General features: G+C 43.8%; 1 protein-coding gene across 2 annotated transcripts in view; it reads right to left on the reverse strand.

Moving 5' to 3' along the window:
• The window catches only part of ERGIC3 (ERGIC and golgi 3), a 27,360-nt gene extending 11,044 nt beyond the window's left edge, over positions 1 to 16,316 (reverse strand). For both annotated transcript variants that reach the window (XR_010723273.1, XM_066198717.1), the window contains exons 1-7: positions 16,208 to 16,316; positions 16,012 to 16,082; positions 15,378 to 15,465; positions 15,140 to 15,259; positions 13,776 to 13,869; positions 12,450 to 12,615; positions 10,765 to 10,822 (exon numbers count right to left, since the gene is read on the reverse strand). Coding sequence is in view for 1 of the 2 variants with exons in the window: in XM_066198717.1 (XP_066054814.1) it covers positions 10,765 to 10,822; positions 12,450 to 12,615; positions 13,776 to 13,869; positions 15,140 to 15,259; positions 15,378 to 15,465; positions 16,012 to 16,082; positions 16,208 to 16,295 (685 nt within the window). In the remaining variant the exon portion in view is untranslated. The remainder of the gene's footprint in view (positions 1 to 10,764; positions 10,823 to 12,449; positions 12,616 to 13,775; positions 13,870 to 15,139; positions 15,260 to 15,377; positions 15,466 to 16,011; positions 16,083 to 16,207) is intronic.
• Positions 16,317 to 17,154: the final 838 nt, after the last annotated feature.

Here is a 17,154-nt window from a genome sequence, read left to right on the forward strand (position 1 = left end):
GACAAGCTGCTGTGTTGATTTGGCACAGCCTGAGTTTTGGTAGCAAGGAAGGGCCACAGCAAGGAAGGGCTTCTGTGAGAAGCTGCTAGGAGTTTCCACCATGTGTGACAGAGCCAATCTCTGAGGGCTCTGAAGATGGACATGCTGCTAAGCCACTTAGAGAGGTTGGTAATGCCTCTGTGATGACTTAAGAAGAAAATCAAATCAGTGTGCATGCAGTTTTTTCCAGGGGTGGTGAGGCACCACAGCTGCTGCCATCCCGGCACAGAGCGTGGCAAGCCTTGCGTGCCTGGCCGCCCCTAGCCAGCTGTGCCACAGGAAGCAGGGCAGGGGCAGTGGCAGCAGCTTCTCCTTCCCAGCACCCCGCATCAAGAGAGATGTTAAAGAGCTGCCACTGTCCACTTGGTGGTGGAAGGGATGAATGGCTGGCAGCAGAAATATGGTGAGAGACTCTCCAGCAGAGAACCTAGATGAGATCGACCTCTTGGAGCTGTGGGATCCTGCAAGAATCTCTGAACTAGTGAAACTTGTTATCAAAAGTATCTACAAGCAGCAGTTTTTCTTCTAGTCAGAGAAGAGGAGGAAGTGAGGACATGTGAGGAAGGACAAGGTGACACCAAGGTCAGTGGAAAAAAAAGGGGAGGAGGTGCTAAAAGTGTCAAAGCCAAGATTCCTCTGCAAGCCATGGTGAGGACTATGGTGAAACAAACTGTCCTTCTGTGATGCATGAAGTCCATGGGGGATGCAGGGATCCACTTGCAGCCCATGGGAGAAGTGCTCATGCCAGAGTGGGTAGATGCCAGAGAAAGCTGTGATCCAGTGGGAGACCCGAAGAGAGAGAGAGGGCCCATGCTTCCAGAGACAGAGAGTCCTTGCTTCCAACCTAAACAGCCCATCCTTAAAAGACTGCATCTTGTGGATGAGTAGCATGCCACAACAGTTTTGCAAAAACTGTTTGTCCATGGGAGGGACTCAAGCCATAGCAGAGGAAGGACTTCTCTCTCTGAGCAAACATAAAAAGATCTCAGGTGATGAACTGACCCAAACTCCCACACCCTCCCTCCCTGCACTGTCAGTGGGAAAGAGGGAGCAGCTGGGGGGAAAAAGGTGTTTTAAAGGCTTATTTTACTTCTCATTATCTTTCTCTGAGTCTGTTAATAATAAATTTACTTTATACCTTTAAATTTTAACCTGTTTTGCCCTTAAGAGTGTTTTCTCTAAGTCCTCATCTCAACTCATGAAACCTTTGTTATTTTTTTTTCCCTCTCTGCCCAGCTGAGAGCAATAGAGAGTGAGCAAACAACTTTCTGGGTGCCTGGCATTTGGCCAGTAGCAAACCATGACAGCTGCAAAGCTAAAGATCTGATTTGAACTAGCCTCTCCTTTAAAATATTTACATGAGTGTGTTATGAACTCTTTCTTTTCAATTAACACTTTTCAGTAAACCACCAGAAGCTGTACTTGTATCTATATAAAACCCTTACTAAACCCAAAGAGATACGCAAAGCAGAGAATGCACGGTTAGAAAAGGAAATGCTAACCCTAAAGTACATTCCTCCTAAGACTGATGTAGGGAGAAGTCCTTGCATTTCGCAGCTAAATGCCCAGAGACTAAGGCTGCAGTACTCAGAATTAAGGCAATGGTTCTGCATGACAAAGAGCTCAGAGCTGTACTGGCTTCAGATACTCCTTTTGCTGTCTCTGACTGGAGCACAGACCTGTCACGGCCGCTAGCACAGTGACAGCACACAGGTTTGTGTGCCAGTGCTCACGACTGTATCAATGAACTTTAAAAAAGAAATTCCCAGTAAAAATTTGGAAGTATATGTGATGGTGGGCAGGGGAAGAAAATGAAAGAAGTGGCCCTGCCATGATGCTATACTGTTTTTCCTAAACAACAACAGGCTGTTACCAGCAACACCAGGCTCTTTCATGCTGCACAATTACTTGCACTTAAGTCAAGAGTTCTGTGGCTTAGCTACCAGTAAAGTGTCAAGTCTTGCTGCCTTTTGTACAGACACTAGCAGGCTAACCTTCAGTTATAACAAAGTTCCACAGAGACCCTGGCTGGAACTAGGTCCTTTAAACTGGACCTACGTGAATATCCTTGTGGATCCCTTCTAACTCAGGATATTCTATGATTTCATACCACCAAAGAAATAAAACTTACTTTTGCTCCCACAGCTCATTCCTATCCCCCTCACCTTTCAGTTATGAGCCATCTCAGACTGTAAAAGTCTTGCTTTATGTGAGGCTATTCTTCCAGTTAGAACAGCTCCAAAGCAAGGTTAATCCCACAACAGCACTGGTACAGTGATGCACAGAGAGGCAGAGGGATGATCCTCCTAGTAGCTGTGCTCCTAGAACCCTTTGCAGGATTATGGTGTTTATCAGCTCTATCACCTGGGTAGTCATATGTGTTGGTACATGTGAAGTTGTACTGAAGACTAATGAGCATGACAAAACTTACAGGAATAACACAGTACCAGAGACATCCCAGGGCACCACTTGAGAAGGACCAGACATTAACTAACATGTTACACTAGACTGACATTGTGTGTGACCCCTATTAATAGTTATGGCTATTGAAAACAAAATGTCCCCAGAGTGCTCTGCTATGCCTTCCACAACTAAGTAGCTTTTATAAAACTCCTCACCAATAAGTGATTTACAACTCTGCAGTAGAGCAGTTCAGTTTCTAAAACAGTCTTCCACCAGCCTAGAGGTTTATTTCTCCTTGATCACTGATGATTATGCTAAGCACATATGTACATACATTGCAGATACAGGTTTACCTTAACATAAACCAGCAGGCTTTTTAGCCAGCTAAGATAAGGAACAGGACAAGGAAGGAGAACAGAAGATCTTTACAAGACTGTCTGCTAGGACCAAAGACCCTTATTTCTGAAGAAACAAACACATTTCTTTGTTTCCTTAACCACATCTAACAGGCAAAATGAAGACACCTATTAAACATCTTAAGTTTGTCATGAACTCTACTTTATAGAACCAAGATTTCTTTGTGGTTTTAGTAACACAGTTTTAACAACCACTGTCTATCTGAAGAATTCTCCTCATCCTGCATTTCTGACCTGAACAATCACAAGGCCTCCTTGGACTTCAAAATTCAGTCCTTAACCCCTAAAAGAGGATTAAACGCACTTACATCCATTCAGGACTCTGACAATAAACATGTGAAGGTTCCAAGAAACCGAAGACTGCCCCCCAAACACATTGCTCCAAGGTGAGATAGGACACCACTTTTCAAACTGGGGATTAATTTTATGGAGGAAAATATCTTACAGGAGCACAGTGGCAGGAAGATGGAAGTGGCATTAAGATGTGTTGTGAAGAGGGGAATGAGACAGGAAGCAACACAGAAAATGCTGCAGCTATGAGAAGGAGTGAGCAAAGCTGAGAGTCTGAGCCCTCTGCAAGATGTTACTGACTTGAAACACCACATCTCAACCTGCAACTGCCATGATTACCCTTAGAAAAATCCAATGGTTTGCTAACCCTTATAAAAGTTCCTACAAACTACTCACAGATCAGCTGGCTTGGAACATGAATTCTCAATAGATATTCTCTAACGTATTGTACAAATGAGATTAAGTGAGATAACTCTCTCATCTGACTTGAAAAGGCAGAAGTTGCTCTAACAGGTCAGCATGTTCCCCTCAAGTACATTAGCTGCACAGTGCAGCTAACATTTGCCAAAACGTTATCTCCAACATGGAGATATTAACATGTCCTGGGTTGAAGTATACTCTATCACCATCTTCATGAACTGTTGAAACCAGGTGAGGCAGTGCTCCCTGCCTCCTCCACTCTGGCTTATCTTCTGTTAATGGGCCATCAGCACCTTTGCTACACAGCTCACAAATAACCCCCTCCTAAACTACCTCCTGTTAATGGGCCCATCAGGCCTTATCACATGACTCACCATCCCATTGTGGGATGCTCCGCCCAGAGGGAGAAACCAAGCATTCCAGCCTGGATATAAGCTGAGACTCTGAACACCAGGGGGGCGCTTACCCACTGGATTCCCAGAGGACCCGAGCTACCAGACCTTTCTACAGGATCACTGCTTCAGGAGGACCACCTCATCTGGACTGCTTCCATCACTCTGCTCAGGTTGTATTCTGACTCTGTTAGTGGTCTTTTGTATTATTGCATCTATTTTATTTTACTTTCTTTCCTTTTTTCCTATTAAATTGTATCTCTGACTTAGAGCATCTCATTTGTTTTGCTTTCAAACCACTACATAACATCATTTAAGATAAAGATTCTCAACCTTTTCCACCTCGTTTATCACAGAAGAATGACCTGGCATAGCCCTCCTTTTAGTTTCCTGGAAATCTCAAATCCCAGCCTAGATCAACAGCTCCTTCTGAAGGAGATTTATGGGCTCAGCAAATAACAAAAAATTATGTTAGTTCTGTAGTTCTGAGGAAAAAAAAAAAGGATACAGCACCTAATCTCAACAGCATGCCCTGGGAAAACAAGCAGAGTAGGAGAGAAAATAGCAATGTTCATATCCTTACAAAGAACAGGTAAAGAGATTCAGGTAGAATAGCATTTAAAGTTCGTATCAAAAAGGAGAAGAGTAACATCTGTGCTAGTGTGCTTTCTAGGCCATATAAAATGACCCTCTAGACAGCTAAAGGACTGATATATGGTCAGGCAATCATTTAAAGTGTAACAGAGAACTCAAAATGCAGTAATCAATCACCGAAAGGAAAAACACAGTGCGATGTGCATATATGTTAAGTGAGCTCCAAAGCAGCATGCCAAACAATAATACTGGTTATATTTAGATTCTTTTTCAGTCACAAGGTAAGAGAGGTCATTTTAGGAGCAAAGCTATTTAGAAATGCACTCAAGGTTTATATTTACAACACATTAACATTCAAAGCTGGGTAACAGGGTTTTTATTCTTAATCAGTCCTGTGCTATTTTCATCCCACCTGATGCACAGAGAAATAACAAACCATGAGGCTGGTTTTGCTCATTCTGTTGCAAGATCCTGACAAAGGTGAATACCAAGAAGGATCGGGGGCAAAGGAAATGTATCTTTGAACAGTGTATCTCAAAGGAGGTTAAGTAAACGCCTTTTTTGTTTGTTTCAAAAGTTTATTCATTTGTATTCAACACTGTGCAATATATATATTTAACACTAATCAGTAACTGTCATAGATTTACCAGGCCATATAATCTTATGGGCCTCTGCTGAATCCTTCCCACAGCAATTCTGATCCCCTTTGCCACATCTCTGCTAATGCTTCTACAATAGCACGATTTTTGGTATGAAGGAAAGGCTGCTCCAGAGGGCTACTTGACAAATGTTAAATATTCCCAACAACTGGTACAACTTGAGCTCTGATGGATGATAGTGAAATGACAGATGAAAGTGTCATTTTTGTTGTCTCCAAAACAGACTTGATATAATTTGAAAACAGTTTGTCCACCATAAATGCATGAGACCTTGCATCTTTCAGCACCAAGCCAACCAAACTCTGGTAAGAGGTCACTAGCGTAAAAAGAAAAGTCCTCAGCAATGCTGAGGATGAAGTAAGACTCTCAGTGTTCAGTATTCAGTACGGGGATAAAAACAGTTCACTAACAGACACTACTTTGGGACAGAAGTTAGAATGAGCTCATATACTTCTCCTCTATGGCAGGAATAGTGTACAGGTCATTAGAGGATTTGGATCTCCTCCACACTGAACTGGTGTCCTGATGAAGACTGAGTCCCACGTCATTTTTTTTCAAGTATTGTTGCTGTGCAGGAGAAGAAGTCAGATAAGCAACTGCTACTTGTAGAGGCCTGTGCAATAGTAACAGGCGCACAGCTAGTTGAGCTGTAGGACAGGAACAAAGAAGGAGGCTGCAGTCTCTGCAGAAAAAGCAGTTAGTGCCATCTGCCCTTGGCTGATACTGAGAAGGTGCCAAGGGACTTGAAAAATGACAACCAGTTTGCAAAGACTTGGTATCTCTTTTCACAATTCAATAATCAAAACACTAAAAAGTATGTAAAATAAGAGAGGCTATTTGGGGTCATCCACAGTGTCCAAGGATGAGTTCAAATAGTTTCTGGCCATCAATCTCTAGCAGAGAAAGAAACAAGCCCTTCCTTAAATACATAAAGAGAACACTAATGAAGATGTACAACCGACCAGTGGATCTGACTCCTAGAGAGCTAACAAAGCTTCAAACCTTTCTAAGCAAAGCTTGGTGGCTCCAAGTAGGCATCTCCTTTTCCAAGACCTTCATCATCTCACAGAGCAGCTTACCTGACTTTTTCCTTCCACACTCATCTCCACAAAAGAGGATGAAAACAAACAGTAATCTCTCAAAAACAGCATCTTCAAAGATAACTTTGTTTCTCCAGCTGAAATGTACAGTGTAAGAAAACCACAGTATTTGGACCACATACAGACTACTTCAACCACAGAAATTGTCAGTCATTGAGAGTGTGTCTTCAGGATGCTGGAGGCTGTCTTTGCAGGTGCAAAACTGAAAGAGAAAACTTCACTAAAACCTGAAGCACACTGCATAGTCCAAATATAAAATCTCAGTTTAGGATTCAAAGCCTAAACAGACAACAGTAAAGCAACTCCAATCTCAGCAAGAACCAAATGAATAAGAAAGGTTTGAGGCTGTGCTGCTTAAAACAGAACACTCTAAGTATCAGTAATGTTTGACTCCGGCCTCCCTTAATGCAGGAGAGCCAAAACTACTAGTTCCAGTGTTAAGAATTCTGACTGGAAGTACTTCAGTCCTCCTCACAATCTCTTTCAATCCCCCTCCTAATGATCTGGGATTTCTCAGTGCAACTTAAAAACAAATGACCATTAACAGCCAGTATGACATTCCAGAGCTGGGGGTCTTCTCTGACACTGACAATGTCACATCATGGTGCAGGCCTGAAGTGACCAATTTTAAATGTTTCAAATAACTCGGGATGAAAAGCAGCATCACTACTTCATTCAAAAGCAACACATTTCCAAAGGTTCAGCTTGGATTCTCAGGGAACATGGGATGTGAAGAACAGAGATGGAGTACCTGTCCAAGAAGTTCAAGCATTGTATTTATGCTCTTGCTAATAGGCAATTAACCATTTTAGATAGCACAAAGGCATAAGATCAGCCATGTGAATCATCCTAGACAGGACAATTCTGATAACCTGAGATTAGGAATGAGTAGCAATACACACTAACACATACAGTAATGGTGAAAACTAAACAAAATACTACCTCTAGTAGTAAAGTGCCCAGCCTCTAATGGAGAGCTGAGAACACAGACCTTATGCAAATAAAGTTATATATAACTGAAGTTAAATAACTAAACAGAAAAAAATTTGCACCTTATATAGTGCTGTCGTGTGTGTCAGCCCCTCTTATTCTACTTTCTGAAATAAAGCCATTTCAATTTGCTTCTCCACAGGAAAGAAGTTACAGCTTCAAAATGTTAATATCAAGCACAGGACAAAAGTTCAGAAGCTCACATCAGGATTACATTTGCAGTCAGATTTACAAAGTGCTGCTTAATAGGACCCTTGGCACTGTCACAGTGATGCCCATGCCCATTTCCTGGCTGGAGATCTATGATACAACAGGAAACCTCAGCATATGAAGAGGAACAGGGCAAGAAACTGAAAAGCTGATACCCAAGCTTCAGTATTTCAATGCCACCACAAAATAAAAATCCAACCATCAGCTGTACAAACATGGCACAGACTCTAATGGGAGGTAAGAATAATAGTGCAGTAGACTGAACTTTCCACAGTACTGATATTCTTCACTCCCATATTCTCTAATGATTCATATCAGTAGGGAATAAAAGGAAAAGCAAAAATACTGTCAGTTATTAGAGTTCTGCATCAAGTAGGTCTAGTAAAATTATTTAGTGAATTGTTAATGTGACTTCCAACAACAACAGTTTGGAATATTCAGACTTCTCTTAGACATTCAACTTCATCCTGTGTGACATTCTGTTAAGTGATTTAACAGGACTGCATGTTAAATGCAGACCTTACTGAAGGAACCAAACACCACAAGCACCTAAGTTCTTGTCTGGAACTATGATCCAAATGAGATAAGAGTTCTGGAAATATCTCACAGAACTCTGTCCTCTAATACTAGTCAAAGTCTTTATCTGTAATTAAAGGGAGAGAAAACAAAGAATTACAAAGAAAGGTTACAGTGAGTCATGTACAAGAAAACAACCATGCTCTGAGCAGTCCATTTTCCTTGTGGGTCTGGAAAAATTCCTTGTTTGTTGGCTACTGACATGAGAACACTGCAAAGGAAAGGCGGGGCAAAAAGGAAAATCACACTTTACAAATAACTAGGAAAGCAAGAGAGAACAAAAGTAAGAAAATCATACTACTGCATCTCATGCTTAGCCTGGACCTTAATTCTGGATGCAGTCTGGTACCTTCACACAGAGTTGAAGGTTCAGTGAAATCCTGCAAGGAAGCTCAGACCTGAAATGCCTGCCACAAATGACCAGTTTCATAAGCTGTGACTCTTCAGCAGGGAAAGTTATACCCTGAGCCCTGCACAGGAAAGGCCTATGACATGCTGAGGGGCAACGAGAGAGTGGGAAGCAACCACATGCTCTTTTTCCATAGACAAAGAGGAGGCCATCAGATACAGCCAGTGGGAACAAGCAAATGAGTGGATGAGGTTGGCAGTAACTACACTACCCTTTTGGATTTTATCTGCATTTTCCGACTGAATTTTTAATTCAGCTATGCAGCACTTTTGGAGGACATGGAATTAAGAGAGCTATCCTGACCTCATTCCCTCCTCTCCGTACACAGAGTACCTCCTCTGAGGCAGCCAGCCTGCATTCCTGTTACAGAGATGTAATAGAGAGATGCCTCTCCTCAACATGTATGCTGTGACTTTGTTGATCCTGCCTGTAGTACGGTTGCTGTTGTCGTGATAGTTTAAGCACACAAAGCAGGTTTTGCCACAATAAGTGAAATATTTTCTTTATTATTACTAACAATCAGTATTGTGGGGAAAATTAGTCTTTTTTCGTTATTGCTATTTGTACAAAAGTGCTGCTTCTGTGCTCAAAAGTTTGTCTGTTTTTCTCCAAATACACCAGTTACTTTCACCAAGCACATTCGCATTCACCCCTGACCTTAACCTCAGTGGTACAGATTAAATTGGAATGAGTGATAGAAGGAAAAAATACCAATTTGATGTGTGGACTCTTCACTGGATAAGGAATTGGTTGGATGATCACATCCAAAGGGTAGTGGTCAATGGCTCAATATACAGATGAAGTAACAAGTGGGGTCCATGTTAGGACCAGTACTGTTTAATACTTTAATCAATGACATTGACAGTGGAATTGAGTGGACCTCAGCCTGTTTACAGATAATAACAAGCCGAGTAGTGAGGTTGACATGCTTGAGGGACAGGATGCCATCCAGAGGAATGTGTACAAACTTGAGAAGAGGGGAGAGTGAACCTCATGAGGTTTAACAAAACCAAGTTAAGGTCATGCAAGGTGCTGCACCTGGGTCAGGGCAACTCCCAGTACCAACACAGGCTGGGGATAAACAAGTCAAGATCAGCCCAGGCGAGATGGAATTGGGGGTGTTAGTGGATGAGAAGCTTAATATGACCTGGCCATATGCACTGGCAGTCCAGAAACCACATATTTATATAAGTGGATTTCATATTGGGTTCATTCCCAGCAGCATGGGCAGCAGGTGAGGGGGAGGACTCTCCCCCTCTATTCCACTTAGATGAGACCCCACCTACAGAGATGCCTCCAGCTCTGGGATCCCCAGCACAGGAAAGACGTGGACCTGCTGGAGTGAGTCCAGAGGAGCCCACAAAGAAGCTCCAAGGGCTGGAGCACTTCTGCTATGGACAGAGACTGGGAGAGCCTGGAGAATAGAAGGCCCTGGGCAGACCTGAGAGCCCCTTCCAATACCTAAAGGGAACTAAAAGGAAGATGGAAACAGACATTTTAATAAGGCCTGCTGCAACAGGACAAGGAGCAATGCTTTTAAACTAAAAAAGTGCAGATTCAGACTAGATATAAGAAATTGTTTATGTTGAAGGTGATGGATGAGGCATTTGCACAGGTTGCCTAGACAGCTGGTGGATGCCCAGTACCTGGGAATATTCAAGGCCAGGCTGGACGAGGCTCTTAGTAACCTGCTCTAGTGGAAGGTGTCCTTGCTCATTGCAGGGGGGCTGGACTAAATGACCTTTAAAGGTCCCTTTTAACTCAAACCATTTCATGATTTTGTAAACTACCACTGTTGTTCTGGCCATGCTATATTTCTATATATACAGTCAAGAAAATGTATATATATAAATATATATACACTTTATATATATAAAATGTATATATATTCCATCACAACTTTAATTCTACTCTGAAACTCATGAATAGAGGAAAATATCCCATCCAGAGGTACTGGTAGTCAGGTTCTGGACTGAAAACTTTACTTGAGGTTGTTTGCAGAGCAGCAAGGTTTTGCTGAACTGACAGACTGCCCAGAAATATTCTCTGCCAAGTTCTTCCACACTCATGCGGCAGCATCCCTAGAAACTAGTTTTCTGTTTGTCCATGATAGTTCTAAAGCAGTGTAACAAAACTTCAACAATGTCCTCCCCACTGAAGCAGTGATATTGTTACTACAGACAGTAATGTGAAGATATTAAAAGAAAATGGTCAGACACACTTGAAACCGAAAGGTTCAATAAGCAGGAAAAGAAAATACTTTACCATGTACATGAGACTGTTGAAAACTTTTTCCTGGTGCAAAGTGGAAATTTCCAGCTACCTGCAGGAGAATATAACCTTTCATTAAATGGTCTGAATCTATGTAAATAAAGCAGTGGTACTGGTGTTTGGATTTTTGAGATTTTGTTTACACAAGACAAACACCAACCAACCAATTTTCACAGGTGACAGTAGAAGCACACATTATCCTATGAGAGGTATGAATTTCCCATGTTCATTACAGGTAGTGATGCTGGAAGCCATAATTAAATACTGATACCATAAATACTGATAAATACTGATACTGATTGTGGATAACAGCTGTTCTATACAGATTATTTAATGGACATAAAAGTGAAAAGAAGGAGGAATTAACTCCGAGTAGGGAACTGTCTGGTCCTTCAGAAAATACAAAACAGTTTCAAGGAAAAGGAGAGGAGAAAGGGAGAGTGAACACTATAAGAAAACACTTATAACAATAATCAGCAGTGATCCAATGTATACACCCATGAAAGTAACAGCATGCAAAAATAAAGCACTTAACCTACCAAACCCCCTTCCAAAACAACCCAACCCCCAAAAAATGTGCAAAAGACAAACTGGTAAAATTTCATCCTCGACTCTGAAAGGGATATGGATATTAGGTGCCAATCCTCCCTGACACCTACTAGCAATCATATACATTCTGTCCCAGAAGATGTGAAAGTTCCAAGCTCTATACATACTATTATTACAACTTCAATGCCTAGGCGAACCTATGCCTTATGGTAACTGTAGGCGTGTTGAGAATGAAAATGGGCAAAATTCCAAGTGCCTAAAAAAAGGCCCCAGAAACTTTCCAAGTGACGCTCACACTTGGACCATTCCTACATCCAGTACTCCCCTTCTTGCTCATCATATAGTGTGAGAGAGTTTGATACCTATGATTATGCTCAAATCAATCACAGTGTCTGGATTTGTGAGTACAAGGTCTGCTTTCTAGAAATAAAGTCTGTGGTCTCTAGGAAAAATACACAAAGATTAAAAAAAAGAAAAAAAAAAGAAAGTTTGAAGTTAAAAAAAAAATAGCCCGAGTCTGACTTCTTCTAGAAGGTACTTGGGTATGTAATCTGTGTGTTTGTGGGGGGTAACCTGCAAAATGACAGGTTACATAGTTACCTGGTGCATCTTTTGTATTTTCATACATCACTTGCAAAAACCATCTCTCTGAGCATTTTCCGCCTTGACAACCAACTCCAGTAGCCTTGCTTCCACTGTTTTTCTAAAGGAGATAACAGATCACTCTCTCCCACACCTCTGCAGGTGAGCTGCTGGTTACTGCTATCTCCAGCACTCACTCGCGGCCTCTGATTTAAGACCAGAAGGGCAGGCGAAACAATTCAAGCTCAAAGAAGTTCTCTTCTCCTCCAGAAATCTCAGCAAAAAGACTCAGTACTCACATGGGAGGAAATGGCAAACTTCTCCAGCTACCACGACTTCCTACCAGCCCACAAAACACAAACCAGAATTACCCTCTTTCCCACTGCTCTTCCTGACTGTACTCCTGAACCCCACGACAAGCACAAAAATGTTGCTGAACCCAGAGGTTATTTAAGTACCTAAAGCTGGAAAAGGAGAGGAATGCCCCGAGTGCCTTTTCACAGTCCTTACCATCATGCAGCAGGTTCACAGCAAAAGCTCTCTCTCACCTTGTTGACCTCTAGGAAACCATACACTTGGCAGCCCTCATTCTTCTGCTCTTGCATTTTCTGGCTAAACCCTTCCCTCTTGCACTGCTCTATGCTATCTGGGTTCTTGAAGGCCCAGCCTCGCCGCCTGTATGCTTCTCTGACATCATCACAAGTATTACAACACCTGCAAAAAGCACAAGCACCATCTCACCATCCTTATCATTAAGAAGAGATGCTCCAGTTCAGGACTTGAATCCTTGATGGATTCTTCCTCAACAAAGCAACAACACAAACATTGGGTACTGGACCTTGAAAAGTGGCCTAATGCTCCTGAATGAGAATGAGTTTCTTGATGTGCTTTTTGAGGTTTGGAGGTGAGGATGCATGCTGTTTGAATACAGGACTGGAGTCTGAAGAGGGCTGTGCCTGGTCATTTACACACCCACAGCAGCCCTTGGCAAAGAGATTTACCACAAAAACAACATCAGTGTCTCACAGTTATGAGCAGTCTGGAACTTCCTCATGTGAAGAAAGCATCTGCCTGTTTCTATTGCTCCTTTCCTCTGTTTTTAGGCCAAGACATTGGACTAAAGGGGGACTTAACTGCAAACTTTCTTTGTACTTTTCTACCTGTGGATAATACCTTGGTTACCAGAAAAAACCCAAAGTTTCTTCCGTGGTTTCACGTTTTGCTGGACATGTTGAAGGAATTCCTGCTGTTGAAGGCAGCAATTATGAAACCCACAAGATGAAAACATCTCTACGAATGGACACAAATTGACAGATGGGACAAACCAAGTTGCCACCGAGCCAAAAAATAGCCAAGATTAGTCCAGAACCTATATGGAATATCATGGATCCATTCTTACAGTAATTTCCTGTTAGGAGGAATGAGAAATACAGAGACACCTGTTGTTTGTGTGAGCCAGAGATGTCTGGTCTTTGCTCCTGTAAGGATGCAATGCTGGCAGCAGAAGTGAGAAGGCAAGGCCAGGGCATTAACCAGGTTTTACGTCAAGATAGCTCATATAACAGTGAAATTGTTTAAACACCTCTGCTCTGGACACCAAACAAACACAGAAAATCTCTTTGTCTGCTGTGATAGAATTTTTGTACTGCCTAAACAGGCATGTAGACAACCCAAACAACCTACAGATGCACTTTTTCAACAATCTTGAGTGCAGCTTCCAAAGGTATAGCCAAACCATAACAGCTCTTACCACTGAACATGTGCCTAAGAGCAGGATTTCATTGCACAGACCTTCACAGACATTTGGAAAAAAAATGCATATAACATACCTGGATTCAAGTGCTAAGAAGATAGGAAAAAGGTGTAAAGGTTACCGAATGTCCTCTGACTCTGCCCCATAACAGCTCTCACAGCGATCAGCATCCAAAGAATTTGGATCAAACACTTTTTCTTCTTCTTTACCCAGCTCTAAGACAAAAGAGGATTCAAAGTGATGAGACACATCTAGAAAGTCTGTCTCGTACTCTTGTTCTGCTCTATCCATAATGACTGTTCCATACACAGTGTGCCGCTGCACATCCTGCACCCAACACCCACCTCAAATGGTACGTATGTAGCCTGCTGAGGTGTGAAGCAAGACTAACAAGGAGCATAGTATTTGTCGTCTCAAGAACAGCCTCCATGGAAAGAACTGGCTATCTGTGAGCCTTGCTGGAGCACCAGACATTATTTGCATAAAAGCATTGCTAAAATATGTCTTAAGTAGACCCAACCAGTACATTATGAGTGATACAGGACCTGCTTCACAACATGTAGAATAGTTTTTGTCCCCAGCCAATAATTTGTAGTCATAACCCGTGGTAGCTGCTAAGTGACACAGTGGTAAGAACACTATCACCACATTCCTATAACAATTGGAGAAACCCTTGTGCCTGCCAATTGTTCAGCTCTTGGCTTAGTTTAGCCTTTCAACATCAACAACAGAAATGTTAAATCTAAATTGATACAAGCTAAAAATGTGGTCATGTTGATACGCAGAACTACACTGACTCCCAGAAAAGGGAAAAACTAACTCATGGTTTGGAAAGGAAAAGCCAGAACAGTATTACTGTGTGACTGGAATGCTTTATCAGAATCTTTTCTGGTCTGTATCAAAGAAAAAGGATGAGTCATAACATGTAAAAAATGTAGAGGAGAGGTTCATGTAGCCAAGGATCACTTATTACAGCTTGCAAACAATAGATCAACTCACATATATTTATCAGGTGTGCATTAACACACACAAAGTCAATTGTGTAAGGTGCAAATTTAGACTTAAAAGTTAAGTCACTGAAGCCTTCCCTAGAGAAAGGCTCTTTCCCTGAACCACACAGTCCCATTTGTTCACCCACTGTGATTTAAAGATGCAACCAAAGACAAGTTTTGCAAGAACAGCTGCTTGATTTCTAATCCCAAAAGACTGTGCAACATTATTCCTCAAATGCATCTATGGGTCTGTCACAATTTCAGAGGGACCAGGCAAAGACTTCCTTGCAAAAGTACTGATGTAAGAGTAGTTTAATAGATCTACATGCTACAAGGTTATAGCATTAGATCTGTTCAATGTATTAAATCTGTTCAAGACTTTGTGGCATTTAAACACTCTACACCTCTCATTTGTCCCCACGAATCTCAAAACAGGCAGACAGTGGAAAGACTAACAGAGCATCCACTCAGGACAGACAGAACAGCATCTTACCATGTCTCTCAGCCTCTGGAGTTACACGATTGCCAGCTTTATCCAAACGTTGTTTAAACAGATTGTGCTCTACATCCAGCTGCTGCTCTCCTGCTACATCCATTGCATCAATGCTCAAATCTGAAACCAGTGCGCAAGGAAAGTGATCTATAAACACACATTTGTTATAGGCACACTGAGCCTCTTGAGTCCCTGCCAAGGATGAAAATTATCATCAGCATTCAGAATGCTTACTCACAAGCACAAGGCATATGTGGAAAAATAACATCTACATTGATCTTCAATTTATCTCCCCTTGACTTGTCAACATACAATTCTGGATGAACCTGGGAACAAAGCAAAAACAGAGACCCATTTTACTTGGAAGCAAATCAAAAAGTTCCTTTCCCTCGGTTCTGTGGCCCAGTAGCTGATTTTTAAGACAGAAGAGATTTGCCAGACAGCTGAGCCACGGCCATACACAGCCCAGCGCATGCCATTTTCAGTGCTGTTTAATAACTGGGAGATCTCTGAACGTGGGGAGGGAAAAGGGGCTCAGCGCTTGCTTTTCCTTCTTGGCCTGGCATGTAGCGTGGCATGGTATGTGGCGTGGCATGGCATGGCTGCTCGCAGGCGGCGAGACGTTGCGCTGTCCAGGCGGGACGCCACAGGCATGGGAGGGCAGCCTGCACCCACCGGCGCGGCGACAGGCCAGGGCACAAAAAAATACCGCGAACCGCGGGTCTGTGGGTGGCGAAGCTCCTGCCTGGGCAGCCCAGGGGGGCGGCCTGGAGGGGGCAGAGGCGAGGGTCCACCGGCCGCCCTGAAGGGTTGTCCGCCCCGAGTGGGAGGCAGTACCGGGGGGATGAGCCCGTCCCATCGGCGGTACTTACCTCCTTGGTGAGGTAGTACTGCAGCTCCGAGAAGAAAAGCAGCACCATGATGAGCCCGCTAACAGCCGTCACTGCCGGGGAGACGAGAACCACTGTCAGCCCCGTCGCAACCCGCCCGCCGCTCCCCGAGCTGCTGACGAGCGCCAGCCCCCTAAGATCCCCTGGCCACTCGCAGCGCACCCCCCGCCCCGCTCACCCAGCGCTCCTCCACATGTCTTGACCCGAAAATCTTCCAGGGTTTTAGGAAAAGCATCGAACCGCTTAAGCCGCCACAAAGACTCCATGACGCCGCGCGGCCCGGAACCGAAGTCTCCTTCCGGCGCCGGCGCCAGCCTTGGCCCCGCTCCCGGGCCCGCCCCCGGCAGAGGGCAGCCCTCCGTACCCGGTCAGCCTCCTCATCCCGTGTGCGGCCTCCAGCTGCAGCAGGGCTGGGGCTGGGCACTGACAGCCTGTGGAGAGCGGTCGAATTGTCCCCTGGGCCGGCTGTGGCGGCAACAATGCGGAAAGCAAAGCGTCTCCGCAGAGTACCAGTGCTTTGGAAGAAAAAGTGAAGAAAAGGGGAGAGGAGAGGAGAGGAGAGGAGAGGAGAGGAGAGGAGAGGAGAGGAGAGGAGAGGAGAGGAGAGGAGAGGAGAGGAGAGGAGAGGAGAGGAGAGGAGAGGAGAGGAGAGGAGAGGAGAGGAGAGGAGAGGAGAGGAGAGGAGAGGAGAGGAGAGGAGAGGAGAGGAGAGGAGAGGAGAGGAGAGGAGAGGAGAGGAGAGGAGAGGAGAGGAGAGGGAAGCTCTTAGCCCCGGTGCTCAGGGCGTGGTTGATATCCCTCAAAGCGAACGTGGAACCAGCAGCCCTGGTCTCCTCTGTGGTTTCCAGATGGAAATGTCGGAGCTGCGTCCAGCGGGAGAGCAAAATCGAGCGGGTGCGTGCAGCTGGCCTGAAACAACCACACGATGCCGCTGCGCATTTGCAAAGGAAGCAAATCTCTCTGAACGTGCGCGCCCAAGCTGAGAACGTCCCCGCTCTCAAATCGGTCGGGTCTGGACACAAGGATTGCGCTGATCTTCCCCTTCCGAGCACAACCTCTTTATTTGTGCCAGGCTCAAGAGGACACAGGAACCCCTGGGCGCTAAGGAGTTTTTTCATTCCCGGC

Source organism: Chamaea fasciata, unplaced genomic scaffold, assembly GCF_029207755.1.
Source record: "Chamaea fasciata isolate MVZ Bird 193981 ecotype frontalis unplaced genomic scaffold, bChaFas1.0.hap1 SCAF_17, whole genome shotgun sequence".
NCBI lineage: Eukaryota > Metazoa > Chordata > Aves > Passeriformes > Sylviidae > Chamaea > Chamaea fasciata.